The following is a 13,382-nucleotide window of genomic DNA, read 5'->3' on the forward strand; positions in this document are numbered from 1 at the left end:
GCATACTTAACGGTCATTAAAACAGTATATAGTTATATACAGTACCGCCACTCCCTATACACATATTACGCAGTCTGCATAGGGCACAAACTCCCTAGGGGGGAACAATCTCTCCCTAGGGGGCACCAGAAACCCCACCGGCTACCCTTACTCGCATGTTATATGTTATTCAAGGACCCATAGCAGTTGGGAAACACAGATGCTCACTTTTTTATCGTGTACAGCATATTTTCTGTGGGTGAAGAGGAAAAACAATTAATACCCTGGCAGATGTCAGCGGAGAGGACTCTGCGACAGCACAGCCCTCCTCTCTCCACATGTGGAGGATCATGCTACTCTCCGCAGTCCACGCACAACTTACCATGCGCCCCACTGAGAGCGAGAACCACTATTCACGACCACGAGGAGTTTACCCCATGTGAGTCTACCCTCCCTAGCAACCGGACCAATTTGTTTGCTTAGGAGACCTGGTTGGAGTCACTCATCACACAGTGGATTCAAACTCGAGACTCCAGGGGTGGTAGTCAGCGTCAATACTCACTGAGCTACCCAGGCCCCCCAAGTTTAATGGTGAACTTAAAACCAATATAAACAAACGTGCAGTACGGCCGCGTGCGTCACTCTCTCTCGAACCAGCGTCTCCAGCTGCCCCTTATCTCGCTCTCCTGCCGATCAGCTGATTCAGCGCCGGCCATGCCCTCCTCCTCATCACACAAGGCATACGTCTTCATTTGTTTAGTAGATTGGCACAGAGATTGATGTGGATTTTGAGTAAACCTTGATGGTGGTTTACTCAAACGAGTTGTTCATATAGAGTATTCATGGACATGCTAAATTTACCATGACATTCTGTATCACTAGATAATTTAGGTTTATTTCACACTAAGCAGTTCTCTAATAAAGGTAATAACTGTCTTTATAAATAAAGTGAATCTTACAGTTTTCAAAGATTAACTGATAATAATAAAACAATAATAATCTCTCCTTAACTGTGGAAGTATGTTTGCTTGAACCTTTTAGGCAAATAAATTATATTATGGAAGTAATAAATAACTTAATAATTTAAATAAATTACCTCAAACTCTGATATTTTCCAGATGCAAATGATATTCCAAAGCAGGTGGGGGGAGCAGAGACAATCATGCTCATCCACATCGATAGATGGCAGTACAGCGAATAACACCACTGCCGTATCGGTACTTAGAGTGCACGAAGAAGAGCAATACTAACGCTAGCTAGATAAATTTGAATGCCCCTTTAAAATGTAAAGTAAATTGGAAAGGAATGTAATGTTTTCAGCAGTCAAAGCGGTGTTAAGTAATAGCCTTAAACAGTATATAAAAGTAAACACAGCCACAGTAAGGAGTGGGATGTGAGCTTAGTATTCTAAGCAGATAAAATACCCAGAATAGTTACTGAATCGTTATCAAATTGTGCAAGATTTGCACAATGATATCTGAATTCTTACAAATACTTGTTCATCTATCCCTTAAATTTCACTCAAAAACGAAAATGGTCATCTTTTACTAATGATGTAATAAAGCTGTATTACTTTTTTCTACTTTGAAACACAAAAAGGATATGTTAGAAAAATGAGAGTCTAAGCCACTATTCTATTTCATTGTATGAAAAAAAAAAAAAGATGCAAAAGTAGTTGGTAAATGAGGCTGTCAGTCCTGAACATTCTTCCTAACATCAGAGTTCAAAAATTGGTGACCAAAAAAGCTACTAAGACATGACTATCACCTTCAAATGTGTTTTAATTTTATAGGTGGGGCACACTTTACATAAATATATTATTAACCTTCTTATGACGCATACAGTGAAACATTTTTCATTCTTATACCATGTCACAATCCTCCTCCAAACATCCTTATATTAAAAACAAACACACAAGCACAACATTCTTTTCTTTCAGATCTACTCTATCGAAATAAATGTGATAAAATAAACTGGCCTGGGAGGTGCTGACTAGATACAGAAGAGTTCTGTGAATATATAATGCCTGATAATGAATACCTCCGAAAATGCTAATGTTTTACACAAAGTGATTGCTTGGTGTGACTGATTTGTACCATGTAATTTAACATAATTTTACAATGGACAGCCCATACACAATATACAAGTAAATTAAGGCAGCTGTAAAACATAACCACAGTTAGTTTCAATAACCATTTGAATAAACTCAATTAAAGGGATAGTTCCCCCAAAAATGTAATTCTGTCATCATTTACTGACCCTCATGTCATTCTAAATCCATACAAAACACAAATAGACATGCAAGTTATCACAAGAAAGCACGTCATGAAAACGAGTTTCTCGCATGCACTCATGACTTTCACTGAATAAGTTGTTTTAAACTAAAACCAATCATATGCCTTCAGAAGACTTAGAATATGATGCACCAGTCACATGGACAACTTTTATTATAATGTTGCATCCTTTTTGAAGCTTGAAAGTGAAATCACTATCAACTGTTATTGTTTTAAAAAGATGGACCTTGATGGTTCGCAAATGTTGACAGAGTTGTCTTTTTTGGGGGTGAACTATCACTTTAAATGTTCATCTGAAGATTTTCTGGGTTTAAACTGGGCATCTTTCCAGGGTTTGGCAACATAACAGTTTTACTTCTCTTATTCATTCATAAATATGTTCTTTAATGCACCAGTTTACATCCCCATTAATCCTTTTTAAAATCTTCATGTTTAAATGTCTTTACAGATTGACAAAGTGATCACTGTTCCTCGAGCCATGATGGCTTGTCAGAACCCAGTGGCTTCAACTTCACGTTGAACTGTCTGAGAGTCTGTTCCAACTGCTGCTGGTTTCCAGCGAAATATGCAGAAATAGCATTGTGAAACAGTAGGAGTTGCTTGTGCATCACCTTCACCTGGAAATCAACATAAACATCCATAGAATCTGACACATTTCTGACGTAACAAATAAAGTCAGCTGAATAATAAGTAGGATTTCAACATACTTTATTCTCTTCCAAGAACTTAAGTTTGATAGTGACATCACTGCGCAGTCGTTCATACTTTTCTCTCTGGATTTGGTACTGCTGTTGAGCCATCTCGATGCGCACCATGGCTGCAGCGTCCCGTGGACCTGTGCTCAACTCCTCCAGGTCTGTCCTGTATGCATCAAACTCCAGTCTAAAACAGAAACATCATTACAATTAGTATAAACTAGCATAATAAACACAAAACTAATCCTGGACAAAAAAATAAATTCCTCACTAAAAGTTTGAGAAACCTCCTTCTTGAGAGAGGTTGCGAAACCTCAGCTTCAGTTTTGTTCTATTTAAGACAAAAACTAAAACAAAGCATAGACTATAAATTCTTTAATATATCGACTTATTAAAATGGCTAATGACACATTAATTTAAGAGAAAATTAAGCAATGTTTGATACCTTGCATTCTCATACATCTTGATGGTCATCAGTGTGTCCTCCATGGTTTTGTTGACTAAGGTATTAATGCTGGACACAAAGAAATTGATGGCACCCAGGAGTGTTTCTCCATTCTTGCATAGCAGTCTTTGTGTCTCTGCATTGTAGCCAAACTCATCCTAGAAAGGTTTAAAGATGTTTACGTTAGAGGCGAAATGTATCTATAAAGATTTTAAATCATCAAAACATAGTAAAGGCCTATTCACACCAAGAGTGTCGCAAATAGTTTTTTGCATAAACATTATTCATACAGAGATGAGTGCAATCCATGTTTTAGTGTAACTTAATGAAAGCATAATGCGCTCTGGTCAGTCACTTGCTTTAGTACAAAATACATACTATCGATTAAAAGTAACAGATATGTTATTTAGGCTTGGGATCAATGCCATTTTCATGACTCGATAATCAGGATAAAAGATTTTCCAGATGATTATGAATATATATCGGGATACCTTCAGATATAAATAGGGTTGCTCATTCCACAATATTCAACACATTTCTCAACACAACTTTGGTAAAGCGTGAGCGGCAGGGTTAATTAAAATGGTTTGCACACCAAACTGGTGGACAATATGGCACATTCTAAAATTCAAAAAAATGATTTTATATCAAGGTACACACACAATGTGGGCTCGCTGTCTCCAGAGGCTGTTTAAGATTCTGCAGCGCCACGGAGCTAAACTCATATAGTTTTCCATTAAATTTGACCCAAATCATTATCAAAGGACAAAGATGATTTACCCTTGTCATTACTTGATGATGTATGGTGTATAAGTATCTTTCCTATAGCCTAGACAATGCATTTGCAGGTACAAGTATGTCTTTTTGAAGTTTGACAGCTTGAATGAAAGCCTAATCAATGCTACATGCAGGAAACCTGCATAATAAACCACCATTTCTAATCGTTTAGTTTGCACAATTAAACCAGTTTCATACTCTAACCTTCAAACTCATCATTTATTCTTGAAAAAGTACAAAAACTTTGTAACTTTGGACTGCCATCAGATCGTAATGTGTGTGAGATATCTATGCCTGTCCTACACGAGACAGGCTTTAGTAAAAGTTATGTTGCCCCCTTGTGGTCTCCCGAAGCTATTACATCAGAATACATTGAAAATGTATTCTAAAAAATGTGTCTTCTAATTTAAATGTTGGCTGATTGTAATAAATGTATCGATAAAATAAAATGCAGATCAATATATTGATATTTTGCGACATCCCATATGTTATCTCTGCCCTTGAACATCACAGTGGATTACCAAAAACATGACCTATGCTGTGGAGAATTTTTTTTTTTGCCACTTTGCAAATTCTCAGACTCCGCGTGAAAATGTCAAAAAAATTTTAAACCAAAAATGTGCTCTCTGTATGAAACAGGGCGTCGTTTCCCAAAAGCATCATAAGCCTAAGCAGATTGTAGAATCCATTTTATAATTCATCTTAGTTGTCATCTAAAGCCATCATTACTTTAGTACTTAAAAATGGTCATAGATTTACGAGTGCTCGAGTAATCGTAGAGCGCTAAGAACATTGTAGGGAGACAGACTTATGCAGACACCTGGAACAAAACCCGCACTCCAAAGATACCAAAATGAGATTTAATGAGAGCAGAAACAGTTCTTAAAAATAACAGTAGTAAAATAGTGCCCTCAACTGACAACTGTTATGAACAACATGGCATTAAAATGCAATATGGCTCAATAATTCGCTGCAACTACAATACTATGAGAATGTGAAAAATTATTGACAAGCAGAACATATTATTGTCTGTGGAACGCTGACACCTTTTTGTTTGCTGTTTACAGAGTCTAGAGCTGTCACAGAGACTGGTGAGATATCTCAGGGCACTTATTTTGTTAATATCTAGCACCTTTTTGCAATATACAGAACCTTAAAGTTCAGCTTTGGGAAACACTCGTAAAATATAAGGACATGGGTAAAGATCACTTGTGAAAAACACTTAACTGCAAAAATCAATTGTTATTGAGAAACAAGGCACAGGCCTTAAATTACAATTTTAACTATATATATATATATATATAGGCTATATATATTATAATAGCGACTGTCGATTTAAAAACAATCAATCGGCATTAATCACAATTGCTCCCATGTAATTACATGGTAATTAATTAGATTAATAATCGATTGATTGTTATTGTAATCGATTGATTGTTAATGTATATCTATTGACAGCCATATATATATATATATATATATATATATATATATATATATATATATATATATATAGACTGACACTAAATACCTGTAGTTCTGGGGATTTCTGGCTCAGATCAGCAAAGGTATCCCCAAGAGCTTGCTGTGTCTGCACCATGTTGTAGAAGTGGCTGGTGAGCTCTTGTGCTAGTCTCAGAATGCGTTCATACTTAAATTTAGTCTCTCTTAGCACATCGATTTGAGCTTCAAGTTCCAGGTCGACTGTCTTTGTACCACGGCCAAAACGCTCTGAAAACATCTGTTTTGTGCACTAGTGAACAGTGGCACAAATGAAGTCAGACATAAAAAAGAATCATAACATACAACAGCTTTACAAAACCTACCTCAAACTCTTAAAAGGATAGTTCACTCAAAACTGAAATGTCTGTAATTCTTTCCTCTCCCTCATGTTGTTCCAAATAAAGGACGAAAGCCTCAGTCACCATTCACTTCATTGCATCTTCCATCCAATGAAAGTAACAGTGACTGAGGCTGTCAGTTCCAAACATTCTGAAACATCTCCTTTTCTGTTCTACTGAAGAAAGGAAGTCAAACCCATTTGGAAAATATAAGGGATGACAAAACGTTTTTGGGTGACTATCGCGAAATCAAAAAGACTAGCAGTAGATTATAATATACTAATACAGAAGCAATATGATAACTGTAATAATACATATTACATTAATACATTAGTAATTAAGAAGTTGTAACACAGTTCTATTAATCTATTCTGACAAATGAGTGTATTTTCAGTACCTTGTATGTGTTGATGCTCCACTTCTTCACACTGTCAAATTTCTCTACAGCTACTCCTCTTGTGGCCTCCTCTGACATCATGGATGAATTGCTGCTGCTATGATGCATGCTGGGAGCTGATGAAAATAAGTTAGACATATAATAAGTTGCACTTTAATTTAATTACTTAATAAAACATTAAAAAAAATCTTTCACTGTCTGTCTCTTTCTACTGTGCTAGCTTCTATGCAACTTGGCAGTGTGATACTGCAGATATTGTTGACTTTCTATGACAAATTGTTCATGTTCCTCATTTGTAAGTCACTTTGGATAAAAAGGTCTGCTAAATGAATAAATGTATATAGATCATTATAATAGGGCTCATGCTCTAACTTTAACTACAATGTTGCTTATAAGGGATTATAGTTAACCGAAAAAAAAAAAAGAAAGTTCTGTCATCATTTAATCACTTTCATGCTGTTCCAAACCCATAACACAAAAGGAGATTTTTGGCACACTGTTAGGGGCTCAAAGTCTCAGTCACCTTTCACTTTCATTGCTTATTTTTTTTCTCCACACAATGAAAGTAAATGTGGCTGAGACTTATACCAAAAGTCTTATTGTGTGTACCACGGAAGAAAGTCCTGCAGGTTTGTAAAAACATGAGGGAGAGTAAATTATGACAGAATTTTCATTTTTGTGTGAACTAACCCTATAAAAAGTGCTGCAAGTGGATTTTTTATATCACACAAAAATGCCCCTACAAGCCAAAAGAAGGATGGAGCGGCCCACTCTTTTTTTTAGCCATCAGAAATTCTTTCTGCACGTGAATAATTTTGCATGCTCAGGGTTTGCAGACTTCAGATTACTCATACATTTTTATGGCTAAGTCAAGCAAAAGATAGTATAACCATAACATTGCTTATAACTCATTTAAAATGACATAATAATAGGCCATTTTAGGACATAATGACCAACTTCTCTAATACCAAATGCCTGTTGTCTTAACAAGGCCACTGTATTGAGCTTAGGAAAAAAAGCTTGGTACTCACTCATATGGACAATACTACATATTTTAAAGTTCTTAATATTTCTGTCTATAACATCCATTTCAGTTAAAAATGAATAAAAGGGTAAATGACACTAAATGATGGGGTGAAAAGGTGTCTGGCAGTGACAGGAAGGAGGGAGGACGCCCTGGGATACCTTTATAATGTCCTGGCTGGTTTGCTATCCGACTGGAAGCTGAATGGCTGGGAGTGATGCCCCTTGACTTGGAGCGGATGTCTGAAATGAATGAATAACAGAGGACGGGTGGAGGGATGGAATGGAGGTTTAGTCTAAGTGAAAGGCCATTAGGGGAATGTAACACAGTGTTTGAGTAATAGGGACGATTATCTCAAATAGGGTGTCCCATTATTTTGTAGTGGAGATTACGGTGCGTTCAAATGCATGATTTCATAGATGTAAACATCAAACTGTACAGTTGTACAAAACGGCCTCTTAAATTCTATCGTGATGTAATGGATAATGGATATTTCCATCCAGACCGGTAGAGGGCGCTGCTTTCTCGCACAGTGCTGACTGAAGCACTGAAATTAATACTATATTTTAAAATGCAGCCTTTTAAGAATGAATAATTGTGCAAGACCATATTGTGATTTTAATCTTATCGCAATCAATTGTGCAGGCCCACTGGATACCTTATAAATGTCTCAGAAGTCAAAGCATTTTTAATGGTTTCATTCGTCATGTATGTATAGGTAAGTGCAACAGTCATGTCTATAACTCCAGTTCGTCCTGCTACATGTTTTTAGGAGTGCCAAACATTAAACATGTTTTGGCTATCATTATTTCTGGATTGCGCATTTGATTTCACAGAGATTTTACAAAATGTGCTGCTAATTACATGTGAATAAACGATTGGTTTTTAATATATGCGTTTTCATGCTTATAACCGATATAATGATGGTTTTAATTTGGTCAATAATTAGCCAATAAATATCTGTGGTCGAAACATTGGTGCACCCCTAGTCCAAATCCTCTTTGTTTTACAATTGTTTTGTCATTTGAAACCAAACTAATTTCTTTTAGTAAGATCGTTTGCTTGAAAAGTGTGTTTGTGCCATCTTGGTTTATGCCACCTGATTTGATATTTTGATATTATGCAAAGACATTCAAACATTTTTAATTGTTGCTTAAATACTCCCAATACTTTTTGGGACCACTGTATATACTTGGATATATAAACAGAACAATAAAATTGATGATGATGATGCTAATGTTTGAGTTAAGAATGATATTTTTCAACAGAAAAAGAGCAATAAGAGGGGTTAAATGTAATGGTGCAAGGTGATCAAAAGAAAGGAAAATTATGGTTTGACAGAATTAAAATGAATGAAAAACAAGACTGCTGCTAAAGGACTGCTGCTAAAGGACTGAATGTTAGGATTGATACAAGGGCATGTGTATTTGTTCTGTGCTCAATGTGTTAAAGCCAACCATGTTACTGAGCATAAAGAAATACCATTAAAAAAATTATTCTGCATTCCACATTTCAAATACATTGAGCTTGCAAACAACAATACCTTTTGTTACAAAAAAAGAAAGTTTAAACAGTACATTTTAAAACAAGAGAGGTTCATGTTGCAATTACAGATGCAAACATGCGTCCAACATGCAACTGTTTGCTGTACCCTGTCAAAAGAGGCAAACGCTTACTGTTAAAACGCTGACAAACCAATTTTCAAACATGTACACCCAAAGAAGGAGAAAGAGAGGAAGCTGCAATGACAAAGGTTCTAAAATAAGATTTTCCATCAGGTTTACATGCATACACAGACACCTGGTTTGGGGCCGTTACCACATCTTCTGTCAAAATACTCCGGGTTGAAACGAACGGCTGGTCCTAAACATATATGTCAGCAAAAATGTAAGAGCTTTGAGGGACACAAGACTCAAAAACCCTAGTGAGTACAGAAGCTGCTTCAGAATGAATTATATCTAATTTAGCAGAATGTCACACAATATTAGGAGCTACTGGAGTACTCTTTACCTTTGATGGAACTGGTGGGTATGATGCCCTCTGCTGCCCCTCCATAGCCTCCTGACACAATGCTGGTTTCATTCAGGTTAGGTCCAGACACCATAACCTGCTGCAAGTCCTGAAGATAAAGAAGACAAGCCATTCAGACAAAATACCAGCCAAGCTAAGAAGACTGTAGTGTATTCAATCTACAATAAAGTCACAATACACATATTTAACACAAATTACATGGTAACACTTTACAATAAGATTCTATACGTTAGCATTAGCTAATGCATTAGGTCTCATAAACTAAAAATTACAGCATTTATTATTCTCAGTTAAAGTTTATTTAAAATATATACTATTGTTCATCGTAAGCTCCTATAATGAGATCACTAATATTAACATATAATGAATGACCCATAATGTTAGGTTGTTGTTTGGTCATGTAAATTCATAATGCATTAACTAATGTCATCATTTGTAAGCTGCTTTGGATAAAAGTGTCTGATAAATGACTACATATAAATATAACATATACAGCTTTTACTGTTAAAATGTTATTAGCGTATGTAGAAATAATATTAACCAAAATTTCAAGTACTGTAAAAGGATTGTTCACTGATAGAATGTTATCTTATGTTAATGTATACAAACTTATTGAGCTGTAGAGTGTTACCAACTGTACTGTACATGAAGGACATAGGTAGGTAACAAAACAAACAATGGAGTCAGAAAGCAAAATAAATAAATAAATATGCAAACTAAATTCTAAATCCTTATAATATGCTTAAACTAAATATACAGTACTTAAGTTGTTTTAGAATAGCAGTACTGTATTAAAGAAAAGTGCCCTATATATATCAGAAATAGCCTATTTCACAACCAAATATTGAACTGCTTTTAATATTATCAATGCAGCTAAATACAGTGAAATCGTAATACCATGGTAATTTTTGTGACAGTTATTATACCGTGAAAATGTCAAACCGTTACACCCCTACTATAAAGTAATAATCAAAATGAGTCATAAAAACATAAGCAAATTAATCTATTTGCATTACAGCTTTCCATTTTAGCATGTCTCTGATTGACTTAGCTGACCTACAATCAGGATTAACAGCTCCTGTTTGTGATTAAAATTTGGCCAACACAAACCTATGATACATCTATAGTATGTGTGCTATTACGCAGACACGCTAACCATGCTACGTTAAAGACAACAGGGCTCCAATGTACACGGACACCCAAAAACTCGCCCTCACCATGGCCACTGGCAGTTTGCTTACAACCTCATCTAAGCTCCCACCAATCTGTGCAGAATAAAGCATAGACATACAAAATGTGAAGACAAACATAAAAATAAAGATGGTGAGACAATCACTTCAATATCCAAGCACAACAGCTTAATTTGGTTGGAAGTGTCTATATTTGTGTCTGGTTCATGGCTTAACTGAGTGATGGGCCTGAAAAAAGTGTGTTCATTTATGTCATTAAGTTTGATGGACCGTGGACACAAACCTGCTCAAGACTGTCATCTTCAGCCATCCTGGTGTCCCCATTGCTGTTGATGGGTATTTCCATAGTGGCAGCTTTGCTCAAGATACTGTCTGTCATGATGGATGTCTATGACACAAGAAGATAGATAGATAGATAGATAGATAGATAGATAGATAGATAGATAGATAGATAGATAGATAGATAGATAGATAGACCAATGAATAAACAGACAGACAGACAGACAGACAGATAGATAGATAGATAAAGATATATATAATATAGAATATTGATGGAACAAAATAATTGTGTGAAAATAACTAATAACGGAAAGTTGTTTTGTTTAAAATTATTATTATTTAATAATAAAAAATAAATAAAAAATGTGGTGAGGGAACATTTTACCCAACATTTGGGGTAAAAGTCCCACAAGGGGGTTAAAGTGATATTGTGTAAATAGGGACAATAGTTATAGGGCAACATTTGTCAATTTAGGCATGTATTTTTTTTTTCTGACAGCAAGATGTTTTTTTGAGTAACAAATTATGATACCGCTTATTCAAATTATCCACTCCAGAAGAGGATTAAGCATTTTCTGTTCATTTTAATTACATTTGGGATGTCAAAATGTATCTGTGATTGGATCAGTCAATGTGAGCCCACTTTGAAAAGTATTAATTTAAAATGTATTCACTCGACTTAAAGGGATAGATCACTAAAAAAAAAATTACAATCTCTAATCATTTATTCACCCTCATGCCATCCCAGATATATATGACTTTCTTAGTAGAAATATTTTTAGGATAACATCTCAGCTCTGGAGGTCCTTTCAATGCAAGTGAATGATGTGTTTTATGGGGGCCGTTAGCCCTTGCAACAGTGGGCTTTTTACCTCAAATACAATACTTTCACTTATTGGACAGTTAATAAAAAACTATGCATTTAATCACCTTGAAATTATACTATAAAACTGAAAATGATAAATAAATATTTTGCCTAAAATATAATTGTGATAATTTCAGGGATTCTCAATTGCTACATTAATTTGCAACATTGATAAAATAAAATAATTATTAAATATTATATCCAAAAACCTCAAAATCAAACTTTATACATTAAACGCGATTATATCATGGATCAGTATTTTGCAGTGTTTAGTAAACTACAGAAAGAAAGCACTGTGGTAGCTTTGCCTTTTTGCAGCTGTTTAGTGCTTTGGTAGAAAAGTGCCTTTTACCCGGGGGGACTTTAGCCCCACTGTACCGTTCAGAATAGGCATGCAAAAGCCGTATTATTATAAACCAATGATACGTTTGTTATTTATTACATTGATATGCCTGTCTCGTGCCCCTGCAATAGTAGACTAGCAGATTAAATAGCCATATGGCGATGAGGCCTTGAGGAAAGGGGGAAGAAAAGAATTTGTCTAAATACTACAGAGTACATAGACGCCATGACGCTCTCCAGCCGGACTAGGTCAAGCATCCTCCCATTCTGAGCTCCGTTTGCGCTGCTACGTGTCACAGCGGGATAGAAGAGGATGCTTGTCCCGCGCGATCCATCAAAACGCTCGCAGCTGCTGCAGCTTTACTTACCCGTGTGCCGTCTCGACCGCGGATATGAACAGAACGCAGACCATTCGAGATTATTCCATGATGAAAATGCGACGTATTGTTTTAATGGATGTCTGGGGAGCAAATATTATTTTCTGTCAATCCTCCTCGTCGCTCGTGAACGCAAATCCTCTCCGTTTTCGCAAACGGAAGTGACGACGAGAGTCTTCAGGGTTACTGTAGCGTTCCTGAACATAGACATATTTATTATGTCTATGTTCCTGAACACATAATGCTTTTAGATTCGAGAAAAGAGGATTGCGGTCATGTATGTCATAATAATACAATATATGTTTAGAAAAACATATTTATGAGATTAACGCTATCATTTTAAAGGCGAGGTCAAAAGAGATAAATATGAGGTGTTATTCGCAATATGACCAGATAGTGTCACTATTACCTCAGGAATGTGAGCATAATTTTAAATGAGCTCTAAGGTCTCAAGAACTACTTGTGTTTGTTAACCCATTCCTTCAACAAGGGCAATAATATATACAAACTGCACACGGTGTTCTCTTTTAATATCTTGCAACAACAATAGTGATATCAGTTTTGCTATAAAGAGCTGGCAATTAGTCCAAATGTAAAAGCTTAACATGCTGATAAGTAACATTTCCACTTTTACATGTCTTGTGAGAGGGCGTTACATTTAGAGGGGGCAATTGTCATTACATTGCATTTTACAGTAAAAAAAAAAAGAAAGAAAAAAAATGCTGCTGTTATATTTTTTCTAACTCTAACTACGTGATCTGACCAACTTACTTTTACTATGACAGAAACAACCTAGCTACATAAGATTACACCAATTAAAGGAATATTCTGGGTTCAATACAAGTT

The 13,382-nt window shown here is 35.7% G+C and overlaps 1 protein-coding gene across 6 annotated transcripts; it reads right to left on the reverse strand.

Moving 5' to 3' along the window:
* Positions 1-1,748: 1,748 nt before the first annotated feature.
* Positions 1,749-12,776, reverse strand: arfip2a (ADP-ribosylation factor interacting protein 2a). Of its 6 annotated transcripts, XM_052107608.1 has the most exons (11): positions 12,528-12,776; positions 10,957-11,061; positions 10,701-10,748; positions 9,463-9,571; positions 9,253-9,315; positions 7,614-7,694; positions 6,429-6,544; positions 5,722-5,943; positions 3,414-3,571; positions 2,981-3,155; positions 1,749-2,890 (listed from the first exon to the last, which is right to left on the reverse strand). In XM_052107608.1, exons 2-11 carry the CDS (start codon positions 11,050-11,052, stop codon positions 2,735-2,737), a joined length of 1,224 nt encoding a protein of 407 aa, XP_051963568.1. In that variant the 5' UTR covers positions 11,053-11,061; positions 12,528-12,776; the 3' UTR covers positions 1,749-2,734. The 6 variants fall into 6 exon arrangements, with proteins under 6 accessions (XP_051963568.1, XP_051963571.1, XP_051963569.1 ...); XM_052107611.1 differs by lacking the exon at positions 9,253-9,315 and having other exon boundaries at positions 12,528-12,775; XM_052107609.1 differs by lacking the exon at positions 10,701-10,748 and having other exon boundaries at positions 12,528-12,774.
* Between the last annotated feature and the right edge of the window lie 606 nt (positions 12,777-13,382).

This window comes from Xyrauchen texanus, chromosome 36, assembly GCF_025860055.1.
Source record: "Xyrauchen texanus isolate HMW12.3.18 chromosome 36, RBS_HiC_50CHRs, whole genome shotgun sequence".
In the NCBI taxonomy this organism is placed as follows: Eukaryota; Metazoa; Chordata; class Actinopteri; order Cypriniformes; family Catostomidae; genus Xyrauchen; species Xyrauchen texanus.